At 43.2% G+C, this 16,175-nt stretch overlaps 1 protein-coding gene across 1 annotated transcript; it reads left to right on the forward strand.

Moving 5' to 3' along the window:
* The first annotated feature begins 308 nt into the window (after positions 1-308).
* On the forward strand, positions 309-15,880 carry CFAP418 (cilia and flagella associated protein 418). Its single transcript, XM_078617504.1, has 6 exons — positions 309-471; positions 2,823-2,901; positions 3,664-3,752; positions 6,381-6,446; positions 11,112-11,207; positions 13,225-15,880. The coding sequence occupies exons 1-6, from the start codon at positions 398-400 to the stop codon at positions 13,382-13,384; spliced, it is 564 nt and encodes a 187-aa protein (XP_078473630.1). The 5' UTR covers positions 309-397; the 3' UTR covers positions 13,385-15,880.
* Positions 15,881-16,175: the final 295 nt, after the last annotated feature.

A 16,175-nucleotide genomic window follows, 5' to 3' on the forward strand; every position in this document is an offset into this window, starting at 1 on the left:
TGGAGGGGGTCCAAAATCGTCCAAAATCGCGTGACGTCATTTATGGACGGCCCCTTACTGCCTTACACGGTATGGATTGAGAATTTTGACATTGTAAACCCAGCATCTGGAGGTTAAAAACCTCGCAAATCTGACACCGGGCGTCGCGAGCCCATCCCCCCGTAACCAGGGGCAACGACGCGGCGCCATTCCAAATCCCCACTGCACACCGGGCGGACCCTCCGAGTCGCGGATTGGTCGGTCGCCGTCACGCGGTGGTGGGGAGGGGGCGGGGCTTGCGCGCTGGGGCCAATGGGCGAGGGCCCGTCGGGCTAGCGAGAGACGGAGGCCTCGGCGCGCTCTCTGGGCGGAGGGAAGGAGGCCACGGGGGGTGGAGGAGGAGGCCAAAGGCCGCGCGATGTTGGACGACCTCGACCGACTTCTCGACGAGGCCGAGACCGCGGCGGCGTCGTCGGCGCCGGGGCCAGACAAGTGAGACTCTCCGCCCCTCACCACCCCCCACTTCTTTCGGCTACAGTCGCTAGTCAACACCCACTAAGTGGGCTTGGGGATGTTGACTACCTCGCTTGGTATGGAGGAGGTCGTGGGTTGCATGCCGACCCTGACGCCTGCTGTATATTTGGAGTTTGCGGCGTGTCTCATCATCACGGTGGCTATGAGATGTTAACTACCTCGCCTGGTGTACAGGAGGTCGTGGGTTTGATCTCGACCTTGACGACGCCTGCTGTATATTTGGAGTTTGCGGCGTCTCTCATCATCATCACGGTGGCTATGAGATGTTAACTACCTCTGGTGTGCAGGAGGTCGTGGGTTGGATGCTGACCCTGACGACCCCTGCTGTTGTATATTTGGAGTTTGCGTGTCTCTCTTCATCACGGTGGCTAGGAGATGTTAACTACCTCGCCTGGTATGCAGGAGGTCGTGGGTTCGATCCCGACCCTGACGACCCCTGCTGCTGTATATTTGGAGCTTGCGGCATCTCTCATCATCACGGTGGCTAGGGGATGTTAACTACCTCGCCTGGTATACAGGAGGTCGTGGGTTGGATGCTGACCCTGACGCGACCCCTGCTGCTGTATATTTGAAGTTTGCGTGTCTCTCATCATCATCACGGTGGCTCGGAGATGTTGACTACCTCACCTGCTGTACAGGAGGTCGTGGGTTAGATTCTGACCCTGACTCCCGCTGTACATTTCGAGTCTGCGTGTCTCTCTCTCTCTGCCCCCGTGGTCGCGTGGATTTTTCTTCGCGTCCTCCGGATTTTCCCTCCACATTTAGAATCAACAACACGCGTTTAGAGTATTGGGCTGCTATAAATTTCCACGCGATAAGCCACGTGGTGGGACTATCATTTGTGGCCAGGTCGCTTCTGACAAAGAGCTACGCAACTCAGTGGGCTTTACCTGTTAACATTAGAATAGTTTAGTTTTAATCCTGATGGTACCGTGTTCTTCGGATTATAAGACCGCACCTTGTGGGTGCGTCCCATAGTCCGGTTGTTGTGACAAGCGACGGCGTTGCTCGTGAATTTGTGCATATAGCAAACCCGCAACACATTTGTCAATAACACTACCCTCAAAGTAAAAACACTATATAATAGGCGACGTTTCGGGAAACGGTCCCTGGTGCAATGCAGCAGGTCCATGATCCGAAATGTCGCTAGTTATATGTTATTGACGAATATGCTCATCCTGTCCGTGTGTGTGTGTGCGAGAACATAATTTATCTAACTGTATCGACACCTGGCACAGGTTTTGAGTGCGTGTTCCATTTCCGAGCGTCTTATAATTCGGAGAAGTCGATATATTTTAGAGGGCCGTTGATGAAGGGGCCTTCAGAAAGAAGGCACTTTACTTTGGCCGTTTAACTCAAGAGGTGGAGTTTGTGTGGAGTGTCACATTGACGATGGGAAGGTGGCAATTATATACACGCATTTGTCTACAATAAACTATATCCACAGAATCCCGAGTAAAGCCTGAATATCTCAATACCGGTGTTGCATTGGGATATTTGACCAATTTCCTGATGGGTATTGGTTGTATGTTCTTGAAGATTGTTCAAATAATTCGACATTTTTTTTATCAGCGACATTTTATTTTTGTTAAACTTGTAGACATTTATAGTAGTTGAAAACATGCACGGAGTTTTCCAGTCCACATCCCTATCTCTACACTTGGCCTGGTGTTTGAACCAAGTGTATGTAAGCTGTCAATGTGCAAAGATGTATCAGTATTTTTGCAAACGTGCACTAAAATATACAGGATGGTCCAGATATACAGGATGGTCCAGATGTATAGTGACGCTCATTTAATGATCTAAACCGTTATAATTTTTAAAGTAAGGTTTATTTAAAAAAACAGAAATCTATAAGCAAAGGGGAAAAATGTTAGTGGTCAATTAATTGTGGGTAAAAATACATATCTGTACCACGCTGTACACCATTGCGTGATCATCGTCAACATGTTGTTCGTCACTCGGAGTGTAACATGATTTCTTCAAATCTATCGGGTGTAACTTTTTTCTCCTACAAATTTTAATTGTTTAAACGCCTTAATGTTACGTAAAGCCGGTAAAATGCTCTTGGTACACGGAGCCATTATTGTAACATGTGAATAGCATTCAAAGAGTGTGTCCGCAAGAGTGAATAGTGTAAAAAAATAACCCTGAGGACTACATGTTATCAGGGTTATGACAATTTAGAATTATGTTATATATACCGGTAAGAGCAATGAGATCTTAAAGTGTGATAGAAGAGAAAATGTTGCCCGAGTCATAACCCAAGTAATCTTTTTGTCGTAACGTAATCACCGTGTTATCCTCAGGAAGGTTAAAAAGAAGAAAGATGAAGACAACATAGAGGCCCTCCTGGAAGAGCTCTTAGAAGTGGAAGATAAGCCATTGGTGAGCATGCGATGTGACCTAGTAGTCCCAACATGAGGACTCACTGCTTGATTTTTTATTGATATCGCTCTGATCTTGGGGAAAGTGATTAGAAGCACTGCTTCACGGTCATTATTAGAGTAGAATTGGGTTTTACTGACATTCTTTTGGATGGCAAGGCTAGTTTATCAAATATAATGTTTCTCAAACTCTGGCTTTGTGGCTCCACTACAGTGGTTGGCTCAATGTGTATATAAATTGAAAAGGTTGCTATGAAAAGCTACATTATGGAGGATTATGAGGACTGATCTATATATACATTAGCTCATACCTGTCAACCCCTTATCAGTGCATACCTTATTACAGACAAATTCAGACCGTATCGGTCACCCCGTACCCTTATAAATCTCAACTTTCATCCTAAAATGTCCCATCACAAGGGAGAAACACAAACGAATAGACAAAAATTATGTTACTAAACAAAAGACTGCTGAAATGCACATATTCCAAATGATGCTTTTAAAGCATGTAGGACATTCTCCGTTCATAACATATTTCAAAGACCAATCATGTTTCAAAGCATCTTCAGTTCTAGATTTGAAGCTTTCGTGACTGCAAGGATTCATATTCTTGGGTTTTTTCGGTAAAGTCACGTGACTTTACCGAAAAAACCCAAGAACATCTTAAATTCGTTGTTTGGGGATTTCTATCTGATAAAAGCTAAAATGTCTCGTTGCTGTTACAACCCCCACCAAGTCTCTGTCCCTATGATATAACCCACAGCCTAAAGCCTGTGGAGCTGGCCGTGTTCCTCTGGCACAGGTGGCCCATGTGGATCCAACCAAAGAAGCTACGAGGAGCTCTGCAAGCAGGTACTCCCCTAGCTTACCAAGACGGCAGGACCATAAAGTTGGGATTTGTGAAGTGTCTAAATGCTGCCACATCTCAAAACACGGCATAAGAAAGTGTGAGATCGACACGTCGAGAGAGCTGGGGAAAGAGGATGATTTAAAACAAATCAGGAAATATGCTTTTATTCAGAGGGGGGTGAAGCAGAAGCTTTAAGAATTCGAAAGCTCGGGGTGTTGAGGGATAGAAGACCACAGTCCAGTGTAGGTAAGAATGAAGATACTGGGACAAGACAAATAGGGATGCAGTCGGCAGTGCAGACGACCTGAGGAAGAAAGTTTCGGACAACGTAAGCAGCATCAGAAAAGGAGTAATCTGCCATTGAGCAAAGGATGACTGGAGGTTTCGCTTGAAAGCCTTAGTTGTTTGAGCAAAGGGTCGAGTAAGGGGAATAGAGTGGAATGAGTTAAGTGAGGCATGCGGGTTGAGTTCACAAAGAATATTGACAATAGTGTGGTCGACCTTGTAGTTAATTCAACATTGAATTGGGAGCCATTGCAGGAATTTAAAGATTGCGGCGATATAATCTCTAATGGTGTAGGTGAGGAGTCCAAAAGGTGGCAATATTTATAAGATTAAACTCATTAATAAAATAGTATGAATATTATATTTCAAAGCTAATGTCAAGGAGATATCGGTCTCTTGGTCCACTTTCTTAAAGCCATTGGCAAAACATTCCAGTTATTAATAGATTTGTTTAAATAAAAGATGATTGCCTTCTTCAGGAAAACATGGAGAAAGTAATAGCCATAGTTTACAAATGCGATTATAAAGGAATCCTTAAAAATTATTATTCCAATGGCCATCTAATGTTTAGTCTCCTTTTAAAGCCATCACCTGCCACACCATAACATGAGCACTCACATTTTTCTCTGATGTCTCCCGAGTTAAACACATTCCTGCGGAGGGAGCTGGTAGGAACGTTGGGTTGCTCGGTCAATGGCCAGGGTCAACGGCGGCGTGGTGTATTCCGAAAATATGGCCGACTGTGAGGGCGGGCACAAGCCGGCGTGAGTAGGTTAAACGTTGAGTTTTATAAGGGCACCACGGGGTGACCAGCCCCTCCCCACCCAGCCCCACCCCTCACACCCCCCATACAGCCCCACCCAGCCCCTCCCCACCCTCTCCATCCAGCCCCTCCCCACCCTCCCCACCCAGCCCCTTCCCACCCTCCCCCCCCCACCCAGCCCCACCCTCCCCACCCAGCCCCTGTCCACCCTCCCCTCCCCACCCAGCCCCTCCCTCCCCACCCAGCCCCTCCCTGCACAACGGACGGACACAATAATCCCCTGTGGGCTGGTGTAACCAGGAGGTTCCTACCAATACAAGCTGTGTGCATTTTACTCGGGTGCGATGGATTCTGCAAAAGTGAGTTTGTGAACCTTGTGTCACCTGTTGTGGAAGTCAGGGTTAAGTGACATTAATTTGATGGAGTAAAATATGGGATATTTACAGATGTCTGGAATAATCACAGAAATCTCTAGTATCAGGCAGGTTAGGCAGTGCTGCCTATTAATTAACTTATGGTATCATTATATGTGGCGTAATTTAAACAACGTAAATAGACCCAGGTAAGCTGGATATAGAGGCTTACATGCCTTAGCATATTGGGCAGATGGATTGTCAACTAATGAGTTTGCAGAGGGGGTTAACCCCAATTTGCTGCAGTAGATATATCACAATTTAGACTGTTAGTTAAAATCCACAAAGCTGGATCCTAGATAATAGAAATGTTTGACTATATTTCTGGCTTATGAACATATGTGCCTGTGGCGGATGGTAGGAATTTGATGATGGAGCGTAAGAAACTTCGAAGTATGGAGAAAATCCTTGAAGGATAGGGCTAAAAATTGCATTTGGCTAAGGGTTTTCTTTAAACATCATTTTTAAAAACGCTTACGATAAAATCCAAATAGTTCCAGTATATTAAAGTGTTTTTCAAACTTCCTTCAGTGTAGTATGCTATGTACTGTACATGAATAATTATATTGATCACAATATTCTCCTGATTACAAGATGCACTTTTTCACCTGTACTTGAAAGAAAGAGTTTGGTGGTGCGTCTCATAAACTGGTTTGTGTGTCTGACCAGATTTGTATAACTGTATTGACAGCAAAGATAAATTTAGTTGTAAATCTTTCTTTCCGGCACGTCTCATTACCTGGTGCCGTGGTGGCGATATGGTAACTACTTTGCCTGGTATACAGGAGGTTTTGGGTTTGATCCCAACCGTTGGAGTTTGCATGTTCTCTCCGTGGTCGCGTAGATTTTTCTCCCGGCCTTCCATTTCTTTCCCCTCCACATTTAGAAACATGAATTTAAAATATTTAGCTGCTATATAAATTTACACATGATAAGCCACTTCTTAAGGCTATTATTTGCGTCGAGGTCACTTCTGAAACATAGCTCTATAGTTCAGTGGGCCTTACCTGGTAAGATAAAAAATAGTTTTTAATAGTACGTGTGAAACCAATTTAAACGTCAACATATGCCCGCATTCCATGCTTTGCATGATGTTTTCCTGAGTGTGGCGCTGTTGAGCTGTAAGATCGCTTGCCTGCTGCTGCTGTCTTGTGTGTTGCTCATGCAAGGTGCTGCCCCGTTTATCTGGGGGGAAGCAAGCTTCCATGTGGACTGGGAACTACCATTTCATGCAGGTACCAAGCTTATACTGGTAGATGCACGGTAACCAGACGACACATCACAACTACTAGATCATGAACATAGGAAATTTCCAATAAACACTCTGCCACATAAAAGAAGCAACTAGCTCTTATCTTTGGCAATCAAAAAAAGGTCTCAATTCAAGTCTAAGGTGCTCAACTTTGCTGATTTTTTGTGTGTGATTTATCCATTATATTCACAATTGCTGTGGTTCTTCCTTACACACATGGTTCGCGATTTTAATGGCATCAGTTTCACCTTCATCATTTGTCACTTGGCTGTAGTAGATTTGTTATCTCATCTGAGTAGTAGTCCGCTCGTCAATCTTGGGTGATGGCTCGGGTTACCCCTCTGTATGTTCAAAGCAGTACTTGAAAGAAACATCGTGAATTATGAGAAATATTACTTTGTTGTAATGTATAATAACCCAGTGGTGTACAAGGATTACTTGAGTCGGTTACTCTAAATGGTTTTGAAGAATGTTCAGTTACACTATGAGATCTCTTTTACCAGTGGCAAAATATAGTAGTAGGTTTTTACCCTTTTAAACTGGTACAAAATAAAGGTGTCAGTTTTGTACCAGTTTAAAAGGGTAAAAACCTACTACAATGTTCAGTTAATTCCTCAAAAACATGTCTGTGCAGACATTAATTTCGAATGTGAAGATATTTCTTCATTTTCCCCAGATAATATACTTTACTATATATTTGTGCTCGTGAAGCAATGACGTGTATGCTATTATGGGGAATATATTTGGCAGCATCATGCAACCATTGGCTAATTTCCTTTATGGAAATTACATTGTCAGAATTTTGTTCATGAGGGCTATCGTTCAGTGGACTGAAATTAATTTTCCATGTCTGGGTTTTGGGCTGAGTAGGGGAGCAGAGTCCACCTAATCTTTGCAATGGCTTTGTATGCTTCCTGCTCCTCCGATTAGCACATTTGGCTTCATATGAAGCAAAATAAGTTTAACGTACATACACACTTCCCGCTCCTCCGATTAGCACGTTTGGCTACGTACGATGCTCTCAAGCACGTGCGTGGTCTGGAACTGTTGAAGTTAGACCTCAGCTGATGATTGCACCTTTTGAGTATGTAAGTCCACGAGTAAGACAACTCAATGTCCAAATTTGTTAATAAACATTCACAATTTTCACTGCAATCACAGTTGTTGATATGCCTCTATATAAAATGTTGATTTTCTGACCGTACATTCCAATACTCACATCGACGCATTCTGCACAACAAAAATATAACTGTACATATGAAGGCATAATGGTAAAAACCTTCAGCTGCAGAGCATTCGATCACTCCTCCCTTGTCAAATGCATATTTCTGTGAGATGCAATTGGAATTGTCCTGCTGCTGCTACCTGTCTGAATTTAGAAAATTTTACAAGGGATTGGATGATGTTTGAAAATTCCAATTGGCCACAGCACTCTGCGTGCAATGTACAACATTTAATATAAACGTTCTCTTAGTATTTCACGAAGGGCTGCACAAACCTAGCGGGATCCGCACATTTTAAAGATGTAATATAGTTTGTCAGGCAGTTTTATTTCCAGAGCTACGTAACAATTAAGTCAAGAGGGGAATGGGAATTTTTTGCAAATATTCCTTTTTTGTTCCAAAAACATTTTGTTCTCTCCAATTCGGTTTATGACGATTTAGTTTTTTTATTGCATTGTCTAAATAACATTCCATTCCATATTTTGTTCCCCATTCCTGCTGTTCTAATACAGTTTTTTGCTTTTAACAGTACTGAGAAGAAAGTGTGTGGGTCCAAATTGAGAATGCTTCTTCAGCTATTCTAAAACACCTTGTACGGAATGAATGCAAAACTACATTTAAAAATGGCTATGCTCATTTTTAAACAATAATTTGCATTCACAAAACCTCATTACATTTTGAAGCATTCATGTTAGGTTTTCATGACAACATTTTTATGAGTTTTCCACTTATTCCTGAATGGCTATTCTTGATTGCATCATATTCAGCCCAATCTCAACTTTAAATACCCCACTACATCCAATGTCTCCAATTAACATTGCACTCATTTTAGTTTTCTTCCATTGTCATTCAAAGAAAATTGTGGTGGTGATTTAACTTGCTCTTCCAAGGCACATTTACAAGTCCTTACAGTTGCATTTTATGAAATTGCTAAGTCCACAAAATAGAACATGCCAGTTGAGACATGACTCAAAATCCATCTTCCATATCCTACGAGTGAATCTAATACACGTGATGCTCCAGTGTCATGGAATAAAATTTCATCCTCTCTTCATCTTTTATTTTGCGCTAGCTTTGTTACATTTATTATCTTACAATGACTCATTGCTTGACACACATGCGTGTAAATGTTTTATAAGAGTACGTGAACAGGAAACAAAAACACAATGTTCCAAAATAATATTTGCATGTAACTGTATTGGTTGTTAAGATGTTCTCCACACGTGTCTTCTCTCCATTATTGCTTAATATTTTAACAAGGATGTTATTAATCATATGATATGAACGTTTGCATAAGTTAGTCTTTTCGAACAATGTAGCTATGTATACATTAAGTAAGTTACCTATATTCAATTGTGTTATCATGGAAAGCATTTGCATACTACTTCTCTAAATCCCACTTATGCATCTAAACAATGTTATAGGTGTATATTATTTATTTTTCACAGTTTTCCCTTGCGATGGAAATGGTCTGCCCATTTAGCCTTTGTATATTCAAAGAAACCATTATATTCAATACCTTTGTGTAAAGTCTATTCCAAATGACAAAACATAAGTTGGGTTAGATTATAACACAGCTCGGCATGGTTTTAATTATGTAGTATAACGCTTATTTAACATCTGATCAATCATTGTTTGGCATTCCCAAATCCAAAACAAACTATAGTAATAGGTTTTTTACCCTTTCAACTGGTACAAAACTGACACCTTTATACAAGGGATCATGTTGGCAATAACCACAACAAGTTGTTTCTTTTTGTTTGCATTTTGACTGCTTGTGTTGTGGTTATTGCAAACATGATCCCTTGTATAAAGGTGTCAGTTTTGTACCAGTTGAAAGGGTAAAAAAACCTATTACTATATTTTGCCACTGGTAAAGGAGGTCTCATAGTCCAAAACAAACTCCCCATATTCTGGTGCAATGCTGTGTAGATTAATCATTGAACACGTCATTTCTTTCTGCTACTTATTGGAACTTAGGGAAACCCATATATAACATTATTTTTTAAAGGTTCTATTGCATATTTATAATCACACATCCCCCTTAGATATTAAGGTGTATTGCATATTGAACATCATAAATTACTTGTATTCTCAAAACCTCATTACATGTCGAAGCATTGATTAGATTTTCTCGTGACATCTAAGGTTTTTGTCAATTTTATTGTGTGCAATTTGGCTTTCTCATATGTCAGAATAAAATATCGGCATTCTGCCATTCATATAAGATTTTGTATATGCTGATCTTACCCCAAACCTTAACATTTGTACGTCCTTTATCCCCATCCTCTCTATGCATCTCCCTCTGTTGCCTTTCTGTTGCATCAAAGAGTACTATTAACATTTTGAAGCAATATGCACAGAAATTGTCCCGGTACATTGAACAAATAGCTGCTTTATTTGTAGGTTGTGGTGGAGATTGGGTTGAGTGACTGATTGGCTAATTGCAATTTTTTTGTATATGTAGAATCCAATGAACTGTAATTGATTTGCTCAGTGATTAAACTACGCTTGGGAAACGGAATTCATTCCGTGTACGAGCAGCTTGATTCACCAACAACTGGAAGTTAAATGCGACTGCCATTATTCCAGTCCAACTGGGTGGCACAGTGGTTATCGCACTTTGAAGGGTTGCGAGTTCAATTCCTATACTCTATGGTTCTTTCGGTAAAGTCACGTAGGTATAAAATAAAATAGATCACGACGTTGCGGGCACAACACAAACATCCGTCATCAGGTGAGGGACGCTTGTGTTGCGCCCGAAACGTCGTGATCTATTTTATTTTATATCTACGTGACTTTACCGAAAGAACCAAAGAGTATGGATTCCTGCAGTCACGAAAGTTTCAAATCAAGTTCAACTCCTTTTCGGGAATCAGCTCGGCTCATCATCTGCCTGGCATCGATAAAATGAGCACCAGTTTGTGGGAAGCCAACAGTGTTTGTAAAATGTGCGTGACATTTTCTCGCCACTGGCTCAGGGCAGCCAACAGTTGATCGCAGCCGTATTGCACGATTTAACAAAGATTTAATTGGATCGCTAGAAGATTCTGTTTGCATTTAACCCTAACCCTTTCCTCATCCTCCACAATAACATGGTAAACACTCTATAGTTTGTATCTTTCCCTGTATGTAATGAATTAATACTTGGGTTTGACATTCATCATCATCATGATTACTATTACTTCCCCTCCAGCCTTCTTACGAGTGGGTGCAACTGTTGAGGTGGTGTTCTGTCATTCGTGCGCTCTTCTGAATAAAACATTTCCTTCCTGACTGGGTGTAAAACTGATTTCCAAGTCATAGTTGATTGCTTGATTGCCTGCTTGATGGCTTGAATGAGGAGCTAGGAGGTGTTTCGATTGAATTACTGATTGATTGGAATATTATTTGGACAGCCTGATGAGTTTGTTTCTGTGGTGCAGGGCATGTGACAGGCTGCACTGCACAGTGTGTGATTTCCGCGTGGTGACATTTGACAACATGGAGTGGCATCACTCGTGTGACTACCTCTTCTTTCGGTGAGCACTCCCTTCCCACTGCATGACACACGTCGCTTTGTAATTGTAAGCGGATGCTTATTCCTGCTTGCGTGTGTATGTGTGCGTGCGCATTGCATTGTGGGGAGTGGTAGTATAGCAGTTAACGAGCTGCGCTTCGATTCCTGCGCTACGATTCCCGCTCACAGCCAACACCAGTGACAATTATCTGAACCGGTTCTTGGCCTGCCCTAGGTCGACTCAGCCATAAATTTGTACCTGGCGTGGTATGTAAATATCGCCACTAGGGAGACAAAGGTGGCCGGTTGTGGTGCTGGCCACACACCCCCTCGTGTGTCGTTCCAGCCTTCATAGGTGCTCACTCACAGCACTTGTCCCAGCAGTCTGTTAAGGCTATACGGGGGATCTATATCCTTTTTTTGTGCATTGCATTGTGGGAAGCTGTAGTGTAGCGGATAACGCGCTGCACTACGAACCCGGCAAAATTCCCGTTCACGGCCAACACCAGTGACGTTTATCTGAACCAGTCCTGGGCCTCCCTATGTCGACTCAGCCTCAGAATGAGTACCTGGTGTATTGCGTAGAAACATCGCCACTGGGGAGGCAAAAGCTATTGGGCGTGGCGCTGGCCACCCGCCCCCTCGTGTACCGTGCCGGCCTTCATAGGTGCTCGCTAACAACACTTGCCCCGACATTCTGGTAAGGCTTTTTGGGGGATCTGTGTCTTGTATGCATTATATTCATATTGTTTGTACAAGTACGTGCATTGCTTGCGTGTACGTGTGGGTGTATTTGTATATGCGAGTGCCTGTGTACAGTTGTGTGTTTACACTTGTACGATGCAGGGGGGAGCAGTGATACAGTGGGTCATGAATTGGATGAGGAACGCTGTGGCCTGTATTTTGTGGCTGAAACCGGTGGTGGATCTAGCCTATAGGTCCACTCGGCCTTCAGTGAGCACCTGATATGTTGTGTAAACATCAGCAACCAGGGAGAAAAGGCCACTGGGCGTGTTGTTGGCCTCACCACTCCCCAGGTGTCGTACTGGCCGTCGTAGCTGCTAACAGCACTTACCCCTGCAACCTGTAATATTATATTAAGGTTGTGTGTTTGGCAATGTATGCCTGTGACGCGTGGCCAATTAGAAAGGAATACAATGAGAATGGAATTTTTCAAATGTGGATTTGGCGGAGAGTTATGAAAAAAGCCAGACAGAAAAAAGAACATGAGAAGTACGTGGACTCGTTTTAACAATTAAGAATAAGAACACAAGCTGGATTGAGCAGATGGCAGTGAGATGGAAGGAGCTGAAGGAGGCGATTGGTGTGAGAGGGCTTTCCAAAGTCCATTGACGGAAGATTCTTTGGCAAAAGACTGAGAGGAATAAGCCCAGGCCAGGCATTGCACTTCTCAGTATCTACTAAAGTGGCACAACTTTAGAGGTTCCAATTTCTTTACCTGACCAATAACAATGGATTATGTGATAACCATTTGAAATGAGTGGGTTATGAAATAATTCAATGTTATTGGTCAACTAAACAAATTGGTACTACTAAGATTGTGCTACCTTACGTGGTACTGATTTCTCTCCTGGTCCATGGTCAATGCTAGATGGTGTTCAACAAGGAAGAACGTACGGATACTAAAAGAAGCAGTGGAAGACATCATCATGGATTAGATTATTTTGCCTCGGATCAGAACATTTTACGAATTAATGTTTGTGTGACTTTGTCCTTTTGTGGTGATGCGCTTAGCGCGCTGCACTACGAACCGAGTGACCGAGTTCGATTCCCACTTACGGCCAACACCAGTGATGATTATTTAAACCGGGTCCTGGGCCTCCCCTAGATTGACTCAGCCTCAAATGAGTACCTGGTGCGGTGTGTAAACATCGCCACTAAGGAGACAAAAGGCGACCGGACGAGGTGCTGGCAACCCACCCCGTCGTGTGCCGTGCCGGCCTTCACAGGTGCTCGCTAACAGCACTTGGCCCTGACGGTCTACGAAGGCTATACGGGGGAGGTCTTTGTCTTTGCAGTAACAACATGCCGGACGTGGAAAAGCTGCGAGCGAAGCTGGTGCGGCGCACGGGCACGCGGGCGTATGCCTGCCAGTGCAGCTGGCGTTCCGTGCAGGAGCCCACCGAGCCTGGATCCAACCTGCGCTGGGTGTGCAGCAAGCATGGCCCGAGCTCGTGAAAGGTGTCCGCCCCCATGGGTAACGGCGACAGGATTAGACACGATGTCCTAAGTGTGTGTGTATATAAAACTAAAGAGTGCTGTATTGCCAGGAAACGTATTTCCCTCTTTGTAAATGCAGTGTAGTATCTTAGTTTTATTTTGGGTTCTGGTCTAGTGTATATTGTAGTTTTGTGTAAATAGGATTCTCACTTTTCTGAGTGGTTTTGCTGCTCAGCAAGCTGATTTACAAACCATGGCAATACTTGTAAATATCGTGTTTGGTTATATTAAGTCAATCTGGACTGGTGGCACACAGATTAGAAGGTACAGTTGGAAAGTTTGAGAGTTAAAATCCCGACTGGAGCGATGTAAGTTTCACCCCTGCCAAAGGAATGGTGAATTTATACCACTGGTTCACGGCTCTAACAGAAGGTGAATGGCAAGCCCCCATGCTCATGTGAGCATCAAGTTATTACTACTTTTTTTTCCACACGCTTCAGCCTTGAGTCTTGGTTACGATGTATTCATTGCAAATAATGAACACCTTAAGTGATGTGCATTGTACACATCTTTTTTATATTGGGTGCAATTGTGAACAACAGCCATATCAGACAGTAGTACATCTAATTGGCATATTAATTGGTTCACTGCAGCTCCAATGCTCACTCTTACAAGGTGTGTGGTGAAGTTAGGAGATGCCCATGCGCTTGGTATTTGAAGGCTGACCACCGGAATCGGTGATCTCGCCGACAATGTGTTCGGGAAGGCAGTTCCATGTCCGGACAGCAGAGTGAAGGAAGCTTCTGTCCAGGGAGCTCGTTCTGGCAAACTGGGAGTCCAATGGGGATGAGGTGATGCAGCCTAAATAGAGAACGCGCCCAACAGAACTACCGCCGGCTAGATGTAGCAAAGATGGATAAATTGTCATCGCAAGATCGAGGAATGGAGATGCCACGTGGGGGAGGCTTTTATCCAGTATTGGATTGATCATAGCTGTTGGCAGTGATGAGGCAACATACACGCAGCCTTGATACATTTCGAGACTACACGGTTTGCTCTTGAGGTTTGTTAGCCCACACAGCTCTCTTTGATGGCGTTGACGCAACATCAGAATAACTAGTGAGCACTGCTGGTAGTGTGGCTCATTAATTCATGTTCATATACAGTAATTAATCTAAGCAGGTGTTATATACAATTCTTCAAAAGCAGAAGTGTGATCCAAAATAAGTGCTTTTATGTGAGTCAACTAATTGACGAAAAAAGGACGAAGCATGGATACTGATCATGGTGTGATATTGGCCAGAGGAAGAAAATGTAAAAAAAAAATTCAATGAAAAATATTTGGCATAAGTACATTGGGGATAATTTTTTTAAAAACCGAAATCTGTTTTTTTGCAGAGAAGGATAAATCTAAAAACGTGGCAGCATGTTGCCGTTTTTAAGCTTCTGCCAGAGTGGAGCTTAGCCACCAGGCAACCGGGCATTAGTCCGGTAAATGAGCCCTGTAATTGGGACTCCTCACACTGGCCACGACTAATGACAAACAAAGTAAAGGTGCAGCCCTGCAATTACAGTAGTTGCTCACACCTTTGCTGGTGGAAGGACCTCTACTAAACAAAACAACCAGAGAGAGACCCCCTCTCTAGCCATATGTGGCCTATTCTTCCACGCTGACCAGAATTGTTTGGAAGAGGTGGGAGTAACTCACACTTTAACCCTCCGCCACGCAACCCTTACGTTGACTAACTGTGTGTGGTCAACCCATTTATACTGCCGGGTGGACAGAGGGTGATGGGGGAGATTTAGGAAACTTGCAAGCATTGTTTGAAAATTTCCCACTGTTGAGATTGAACCGGCAACCCGTGCATTGTGCTAAACCGTTACATCTGGGCATGGCTTAAATCTCAACTTGAATCGGCCAGGGGCTAAGTTAGGTTATTCATGGTATCAGACGGTTAATCTCTCAAAACCAACTTACCAGGAAGAAATGCAGTTTCCGAGTCCAGCGCTTATTGAAGTGTTCCGTCGAAAAAACAATAGTCCGTTTGACTTCAAAGAGGGAAGGGGGGGGGGGGGTTATGGTGTTCATTTGTGACTTTGAGCAGGAACTCACCTTGGTTTTGTCAAAAAAGCCTGCATTATGCAATATAACTGACATGTGCAGTTTAGAAATACGGTTGTGGTGCTCACTGTTCTGTGTGTTGTGTGTGTGGGTGGGTGGCCTTTGAGAGTTGAGGGATTTGTTGTTGATGGCAGGTCCGCATTGAATGTGAGCAAATGTGCGAATTGCAATTGATTCACCAGCCTGTTGGTTCTGTTGTGTAAAACAGCAGGTGGAATCGCCCCCGTTTGCTTGTGAGCAGAATGGAGATCGGTTTTCAAGTGGCTCTGTGGGCAGGTTCTATTGTTCCTTATCCTAATGGGGTTTTGAGTTGAGTTTTTGCTTTGGCCGTGAACCATCCGTCCAGGTGTTTATCGGCTCACTCACCATTCGTTAATAAAACACACTCTGGACATCTGTGCTCTTGTTGATCGATGTGTGCTGTGCAATCAATTGCGTATGTGAAACTACTTTTTACATCTGTTTTTGCAACTTGTTGAGATCGTAAATATTTTGAAAATCATTCGTTGGAGTGATAAAGCCGTGCAGTGGCTGATTGGTTGATATGCTCCTTTTCTGCTAACTTATATGTGTTGTGGTGTGGCAATTATGCAGTGGGCATGCATTGGTAAGTTTCTAAGCAACGCAGCTCAAAAAGGCATTATAAATAGCAAGGATATTAAAATTTAACATTGTACAAATTTCAGT

This window comes from Lampetra planeri, chromosome 54 (genome assembly GCF_965212315.1).
Source record: "Lampetra planeri chromosome 54, kcLamPlan1.2.h2, whole genome shotgun sequence".
NCBI lineage: Eukaryota > Metazoa > Chordata > Hyperoartia > Petromyzontiformes > Petromyzontidae > Lampetra > Lampetra planeri.

What these genes read in the sequence shown, in the direction of transcription:
- CFAP418 (XM_078617504.1), top strand. Translation starts at nt 398, where the DNA reads ATGTTGGACGACCTCGACCGACTTCTCGACGAGGCCGAGACCGCGGCG. An exon ending in TCGGCGCCGGGGCCAGACAA is followed by an intron (nt 472 to 2,822) that starts GTGAGACTCTCC and finishes TGTTATCCTCAG; the next exon opens with GAAGGTTAAAAAGAAGAAAG. An exon ending in ACGAGGAGCTCTGCAAGCAG is followed by an intron (nt 3,753 to 6,380) that starts GTACTCCCCTAG and finishes TGCTCATGCAAG; the next exon opens with GTGCTGCCCCGTTTATCTGG.